Here is an 8414-nt window from a genome sequence, read left to right on the forward strand (position 1 = left end):
GGCTCCTACCCTGGGGGTCTTTAAGAAGAGGCTTGATGCCTACCTGGCTGGACTCATTTGAGTCCAGTTTTTCTCCCGCCCAGGCAGGGGGGTCAGACTTGAAGATCTACAAGGTCCCTTCCAACCCGACTTCTATGATTCTATGATACTAGCCATAACTGCATCATTTACAACACCCAAACACTTAAACTAAAACCAAGTAGTAGTTCAGTGCATCATAAATCTTACTCTACCTACATAATAAAACAAACATATTGTGAAGGACACAGTATTATGTAATTCATTGCAACACAACAATTTTAACTTTGGCCAAAATGAATAGTATTGTTTCACTTACATAAAAATAAAATTATGGGCAACATCTTCAATAGGTAAAGATCCATGCTTTTATTTTTTACCTCTGTCAGTGGGTTTGATGACAAATCCAGTCTTTTCAAGGATGTGTTACTAAGAAACTCTAGATCTTCTTTTTTTAACTCAGTTATTTTATTGTCAGAGAACACAAGCTCATGAAGGTTCTCCAGCTGCTGCTGTGATCCTAATTTTGTGGACTTCAAATGATTATGAGAGACATCCAAAATGATCAAATTCTGGGGAAGAACACAAATGTCAAAATATGGCAATAAAACATATAATCTTTTTAATTATTTTAGGCCTGATTGATTAATATACGGCCACAATTAGAACACAAATTGTAACAGAGGACCAGCGGACATACTGGAAGGCAATAATCTGTCTGGGTCAGACGTCATCAAAGATAACCAACATGGGAATCCCTAAGGTAGGTGACTAACAACAAGCTTCCTAACCCTCTCCCTGTCATTCTCCTGCCAGAGGAAACCTCTTGACATATTTTATGTCAATCCACAGGGAAAACAAATTAGCCTCCACTGTTGTGATCTCATCATGACCTGACACTTGGTACAAACCAAAAGCAAACGGTTTAATACAGGTTTCCCTCACTTTATGCAGGTTCTGTGTGTGCATGAATTCGCTCTTATGCGATGACTCCTTTTTATACCAAAAATTCATTATATGTGACGTAAATTCACTCTTATGCAATCAGTGTGGTGGAAGCCCAGTCAGCTGCTTTGTGTAGTGCATTGTGGGAGTGATGCACACCAAAATATACTCTCCTGTGTGGATCTGTGCTCTCACTCATTGCTTACGACACATGTTTCTGTAGTTACCATCCCCACTAAGATAGTGCCCTGTGCTTGTGTGTACTGTCTGCTGTTGGCGAGTACAAAATTGTCTTGTAAAAGTGGTAGAAATGGGTCTGAGGGTCAGTACAGTTGAGGTCTTGGAACAGATCCCTATTTGTTACATTGTAAAGTGGGTTCCCTTTAGGCAAATTTGAGTTATGCACCGTTTTCCAGGAACACATGTACAACATAAACCAAGTGAAACCTGTACACTTTCTCCCACCAAAAGGCCTCATAGCTGAAGGAATAACAGAGTGTGTGCCCAGAGACTTGAATTCTATTCCCATGACTCTGGTCCTTAATTTTATGTACACAGTGGACGTGTCTACACGAGACGCAGTACTGAACATTAGCCTATGTGCTGAGCAGTACAGGCAAGCGTCTACATGTGTGAGCCGTTACTGCACAATAAGTACCCTTAACCATGCAAATGCAGGTAGCAAATTTAAGCGCAATTAGTAAATGTGCAGTAATGCACATGTAAATGTGACCTGGCAACAAATTTGCTGCCGGGTCTGCCCGGCCACTAGGGAGCCAGCCTGAAGCCAGCCCTAGAGCCTCTCCTGCTCCATGGCTGGGCTACCTCTATGGCAGTCTGGAGCTGCAGGCTATAAAAGCATGCAGTCATTTTGTGCTTTGGAGCACACACACACTACAGGCAGCCTAACGGGTCTGCAGGCTCTATATGCTCCTCTAGGCAGGCCACAGCCTATCTGTGCATGCCTGCCTGGAGCTGTGTGCTGCAGCTTGCCAGGTGGTACCACCACCCAGCAGGCTCAGAGGCAGCACGGCTGGAGGCCCAGGAGGGCAAGAGCGGTCCCAGCAGCGACCTCCTGGAGCCCCTTGTCAGTGTCACTGGCAGCAGCAGCTGTGTGGCAGTGGGGGCCCTGGGAGGGCACACAGCTGATAGGCAGGTGGTCGCCACATGTGGGGAAGCCTGCTGTGGGCCAGCCACTGGTCAGTGTAGTAGTGGGCCACCAGGACTGAGACACCCTGTTCCTCAATGCCAGGTCCAGGGGCTGGGACAGCCATAGCAAAGAGAGGCTCAGTGGACACAAAACACAGCTGCCACGTGCTCCCTCTGTGTGTGCCATGCTGCTCCTCTGCACACAGAAACTGGCTGCCCAGAGAGCACAGAGCAGGGCTGGGTTTTAAAGATGGCTGCTAAGTACTGGCAGCTGGCACTGGCTTCAAACATGACTGCAGCTGGGGCTGGAATCCTTCGCCCCCCCCCGCCGGTGGCCACTGGAGTGCATGGGAAGGCTGGAGGGACTTAGCAGCAAATTTGCTGGCGGGTCCCTGCACATGTAGACACCTAGCCAAAATCGCTTACTGCAAAGTAGCTTACTATACAGTAAATCTAGTCACATCTAAATGCACATGTAGACATGCTATACCAGACACCTTACTGCACAGTGCAGCAAATTACTGTACAGTAAGCATCACAATCTATATGTGCATCCCCTTACTGCCAGTAATTTGCTGTACTCAGCAATTAATTTGCTACTTGCAGGTAGGAAATTAACTGCTGAGTAATTACTGTGTAGTAAGCCACAGATGTAGATGGCCAACTGGGAGCAAATTTGCTCCTGCTCAGCCAGGCAGCAGGGGGCAGGAGATTGCTCCCTGCCCCCAGGAGCTGCCTGCTGCCAGGGTAGGCTCTAGTCATGAAGCCCAGGCAGGGATAATGTCCTCCTGCCCCAGCAGTAGGGAGCTCCTGGCCCTGGCTCTGCGATTGCAGAGTGGGGGGTGGGAGATTGCCCCTGCCCCAGGGAGCTGCCTGCTGCTGGGGTGAGCACCAGTGGCACAGTCTGGGTGGGGACAATGTCCTTCTGCCCTGGCAGCAGAGAGCTCCCAGCCCAGGCTTTGTGATCACATGGGTTCATTAGGGGCAGGTCCTGTAAGACCAACCTGATTGCCTTCTACAATCAGGTCACAAAATCATTGGACACAGGTGTCACGGTGGATGTAGTCTTTCTGGACTTCAGGAAGGCCTTTTACACTATCTCCCACCCCATTTTCATTAAAAAACTAGGCGACTATGGCATTGATGCCTACACAGTCAGATGGGTCGTAAATTGGCTGAGGGGCTGCACCCAAAGAGTGGTGGCGGATGGGTCATATTCGACCTGGAGGGAAGTGGGCAGTGGGGTCCCTCAGGGCTCAGTCCTTGGGCCCGCACTATTCAATTTCTTTATTAGCGACTTGGAAAAGGGGGTGAAAAGCACCTGTTCAAATTCGCTAATGACACCAAGATTTGGGGTAAGGTGGGCATGTTAGAAGGGAGTGACAGGCTACAACAAGATCTGGACAGGTTACAGAGGTGGGCAGATAAGACTAGGATGGGGTCCAATACTGACAAGGGCAGGGTGCTGTACTTGGGCAGTAAGAACCAGCAGCATACCTATAGGCTGGGGAACTCCCTTCTCGAAAGCAGTGGCAGAAAGGGATCTTGGACTCATTATCGATTCTAGAATGAGCATGGGCCACCAATATGAGGGTACAGTCAGTAAGGCTAACCACATTCAAAGATGCATCACAAGCAGGGCCAAGGAGGTGATCCTCCCCCTCTATGCGACACTGGTCAGGCCACAGCTGGAGTACTGTGTCCAGTTCTTGGTACTGCACTTTAGGAGAGATGTGGCCAGCATCAAGAGGGTCCAGAGGAGGGCCACTCACATGATCCAGGGACAGCAGGGCAGACCCTATGAGGAGAGGCTATGGGGCCTGAACCTGTTCAGCCTTCACAAGAGAAGACTGAGAGGGGACCTGGTGGCTGTCTATAAACTTACCAGGGGGGACCAGTGGGGAATGGGAGAGACCCTGTTCACCTGAGCACCTCCCAGAGTAACAAGGAATAAGTTGTTTGAGAGTAGGTTCAGGCTGGACATTAGAAGGCACTACACTTCACAGTCAGGGTGACTAGGATCTGGAACCAACTTCCAAGGGAAGTGGTGCTGGCTCCTACCTTGGGGGGTCTTTTAGAGGAGGCTTGACAATTACCTAGCTGGGGTCATATGAACCCAGTATTCTCTCCTGCCCAGGGCAGGGGGGCGGACTTGTAGGGTCAGAAGGGACCTAAGTAGACGTTCATCCATGAATGAGTACCCTGCTGCTGGAGGCAGGGAGCCTGCCCTGGCAGGAGGCAGCTCCTGGAGGCTGGGAGCAATCTCTCAGCCTCTGCCAGGAGACAGCTGTCTCCTGGGTCCATACTTGCTACTAGCCCCTGGGCTAGCACACAGGAAGAGCCTGGAGCTCCCACAGGCTGCTGCAGGGGGGCAGAAGCAGGGTGGGAGCAGATCTGTTCTCAAATGCCTACTGGTATAGATACCTGCCCAGGGTGGGTTTATTCTGTAGTAAATTACTCTGGAGTAAACCCATCCAGCAGCACTTGCACATGTAGATGAGCCCAGTAAATACCAATATACCACAAATACCGACATTATTCACAGCTGGCAACTGTAGCACAGGGTTTGAGGGATTTGCCCATACTCGCTCAATTCAGAAACCCCAACCTGAAAACAATAATCAGAACCCACCCATAGGGCTCATGTCCCTATTGCAATACAGGACTTTTATTGTTTTGAGATTCCCTGACCTGTGTAGAACTGGGGCAATAGGTTTATGCTGGTCCATATCAAAGTCCCCATAGAACCTTTGAGTCAAAATGAGGGCATTCAGGCAAGATCAGAATAGAAAGTAGAGCTGTGCAGAGTTCAGTTCCTTATTCCAGCTGTGAAAATAAGGATGTGCAAAGTACTGTGGCTTGGGAGGTGGGAGAATATACAGCATCATCAAAGAGCTGGGCAGGACTGCTGTGGTGCTCTAGCTGTTTGCTGCAGCTTTTATTTCAAATGGCACTTTCTGCCTCTCTGACTGTCGAAGCCACAGCAATTAGCTGAGCAGCTCATTTGTAATTCAGCTACACAAGACACTATGGAGCAGTAGCAATAGCTCTTTGCTACAGCGCTGTAGCATCACCGGGCACAAACCACGACAATGATGCTACTGCGCAGAAGTAACAAGCTACTGCACAGTAGTATCTAAAAAAAAAAACCAAAACAAAACTGTGCGGTGACAGGACTGCACAGTAATGCCGGTTACTGCACAGTCCTTTAGAACTTGGTTAAGCAAGTACTAAATGACTGCACAGTAGCAACTACGCAGTCCACTGCTTATGTAGAGGCAGCCAGTGTGAATTAACTGGGTTGTGAACCACTCAGATATGAAGAATCTGGATTGTACAGCACTAGAAAGCACAAAGGTCTCTCAAATTAATTTTGGCTTTCCTTGAGTCAATCTCAGCCAAAATGGAGAAGCAAACCTTTTGCCTCTTATACTCTAAGACTTAGCTTTATGTATTATTTAACCCCATGGGTAAAACACGCTAACTTATTCTTACTTACCTGTGTTAAATTCTCAGAAGAGGTATTATACTACAAATGAAGCCTAACTTTTGTTCCAGTTTTAAATAAATGGAAAGGCTATATGATTTAACTGAAAGGCGCTGTATTTTAGTAAATAAAACGCTGACCTTCAGTTAGAGCTGCATACTAATTATTTAATATCTTTGGGCCTATATTTCCCCAAATAGAAAACTGAGATTACTCTAATTTGTTCACACCATGGAACAATCCTGAGCCCATGAAGTGGATTTAAGCGCAAATCCTGTTTATTCAAAAGTTTCCACCACCCTCCGTTAATTCCCTACAGCAGAGGGATGGCCAGGGACACAGTCAGAGTAGTGCTCCATTCTGGTGCTCCCCAACTGCCAAAAGAAATCTCTGTTGGCTAACTGAAACTGCTGGAGAATAATTTCACAATAAAAGAGGCCATAGTTACCTCAATTTTTACACAAACTGTATGTACAATGCAATGCTGATAAAGGCACTTTAAAATCAAGAGTAGCTACTGACTCGGAGAAGTCCCCCAAAAGAGGGAAATAATTTAACTTCTCAGCGTCATAAGAAAACCACAGAGATATATCAAAGATAAAATGTAGAACAATACAGTAATTTTAGCTCTAGCTCCCTACTGCATTGCTTTTCATTCATTTTCCTCTCATTGTATTCTCTTCATTTTTATTTCCTCAGAATTTGTAGTGATTTTCCCCATCACAAGCTCCCTCTCAATTGCATCTATTTCTTCTTTGTCTCATGTGGTAGCTGAGGTTTCAATCTGCTCTGATACAGTAGGAACCACCTGGTCCATTCTTTGGAATAATGCAAAAACATAAAAAAACCCAGAAAACCCACTGCCCCTGTCCAGAGGGGGGAAAATAAAGATAGCGAAGATAGAAATAAAGATTTGCTCTTTAAATGCACTGGGTTTTACTACAGTAACTTTTCCCCAATTATAAAACAAAATGGAATACTTTCTTACCTTTAGGGGTTTGAAAAGATTGCCTTTGATTTCTATTATGTTGAACCCCAGATTGAGCTCAGTAAGATTGGTGCAGGAATCAAACACCACATCAGAGAGCTCATGCAACTGATTGTGTTTCAAGTTTAGAACGGTTAACAGAGGCAGACTTTGGCACAGTTCTAGCTGTAGTTTGGATATGCTGTTGTATCCGGCATCCAAGTAAATCAGCTTGCTGTACTTTGTAAGATTTGCAGGTGGTAGCTTTTTTAGCTGGTTGTGAGAAATGTCCAAACCTGTTATATTAATAGGGAGGTCTGAAGGAATTTCAGTCAGTTTTAGATGACTGCAGTCAGCCACTTCATTTTTAATCTTACATTGGTTCTCAGCTGATACACATAGCAGAGAGGTGGTCAGGAGACTGGACAAGCAGATCCAACAAGGAAGGGCTCTCATTGTTGCATCTACGAAGGTGAAGTGAACACATGCAGCACATATAATCATTTTGATAAAAAGCATACATAACAACTACTGCAAGTAAACCAGGCTTCTAATCAAGTTCTCTCACCTACATTACGCACATGCTATAATACAGGCAGTCCTCGACTTACAACATTTCGAGTTACAACGTTTCGCACTTACATTTATAAATTGTTTATAAATCAGCTACCCTGTTTCAACTTTATGACATCAGTTTCAACTTACGAGGCTTGATCCAATGCGACACCATGCCAGTGAACAAGTTTGCTGTGTCACTCATCTCCCTGGAGAACATCTGTCCAAACTTCCTTGGACACTTTCTTTAAGAAAGCAGATAAGACTCCAGAATAACCTGCAGCTAAGGCTCCTGAGAAGACTCCAGCCAAGAACCCTTCAAAAAGTCCAGCAAAGTCACCTCAAATAAGTTCTTCCAAATCAATACGATTGCTATTTACGATATAAATACACTGATGTAGCTATATTACTCATCTATAATTGATCAAGTACAAAATTCTGGGGTATTTTTTGTGAAAACAGGGTATCAGGCCTTGGTTCAGGAACCAATCTCCCATTTAAAACATTGTTTCTTATAAGAAAATTGGTTCCCAGTTACAACATTTTGACTTAAGAGACAGTTTTCAGGAACCAATTGTGTCTAAGTCCAAGGAGAAGCCTGTATACAATTTGGTTATTTTAAACAATCCTCTTTCCTCTTATACAATACCACTGACTTTTGCTGAAAAAAAATGAAACCCAATCAGAGCTGCCACTTCAGGTGTTGTTTTCCATTACTGTCCCACTAGTATCTTAGTAGCAGTTACTGATGTTCTGCCTAGCCAAACTGTCTCATATATACAGGGTGTTTATAAAGTCTGTGTGCAACTTTAACTTTAATTTGGAAATACATGATAGAAGTAAACTGTAAATGGTGATTGAAAGCATAATTAATTAAGTTTTTTAGCATAGTGTAAGCTATGCAAAGGGTAAGGGTCACAAATGCAATTCATTACATCACTCAGCAACACCTGGGAAATGTTTTCTGCAAGTTGGAAAATTGGATAGAACGATGCATCACAAAAGGTGGTGATTATGTTGAAGTCTAGAAATTTGACCTGTAATGCGTTAAAACTTAATGAATTGATACTTTCAATTGCCACTTGCAGTTTGCTTCTATCATGTGTACATCCAAAGTTATCATCTGCACCTGGGGAGGAACAACCGGCTGGGGAACTCCCATCTTGTCAGTACAGAGGCAGAAAAGGATCTTGGAGTCATCATCGACTCCAAGATGAACATGGGCCGGCAGTGTGGGGAGGCAGTCAGGAAGGCCAACCGCACCTTGGCATGTATCCACAAATCCATCTCAAG

General features: G+C 45.2%; 1 protein-coding gene across 2 annotated transcripts in view; it reads right to left on the reverse strand.

Annotated features, from left to right (window-relative positions):
* TLR3 (toll like receptor 3) overlaps positions 1 to 8414 on the reverse strand; it is a 16098-nt gene that overhangs the window by 6299 nt on the left and 1385 nt on the right. For both annotated transcript variants that reach the window (XM_019553404.1, XM_019553403.1), the window contains exons 2-3: positions 6588 to 7030; positions 399 to 590 (exon numbers count right to left, since the gene is read on the reverse strand). In XM_019553404.1, coding sequence (XP_019408949.1) covers positions 399 to 590; positions 6588 to 7030 — 635 coding nt within the window. The remainder of the gene's footprint in view (positions 1 to 398; positions 591 to 6587; positions 7031 to 8414) is intronic.

This window comes from Crocodylus porosus, unplaced genomic scaffold, assembly GCF_001723895.1.
Source record: "Crocodylus porosus isolate Cpor-Errol unplaced genomic scaffold, CroPor_comp1, whole genome shotgun sequence".
Taxonomy (NCBI): Eukaryota; Metazoa; Chordata; order Crocodylia; family Crocodylidae; genus Crocodylus; species Crocodylus porosus.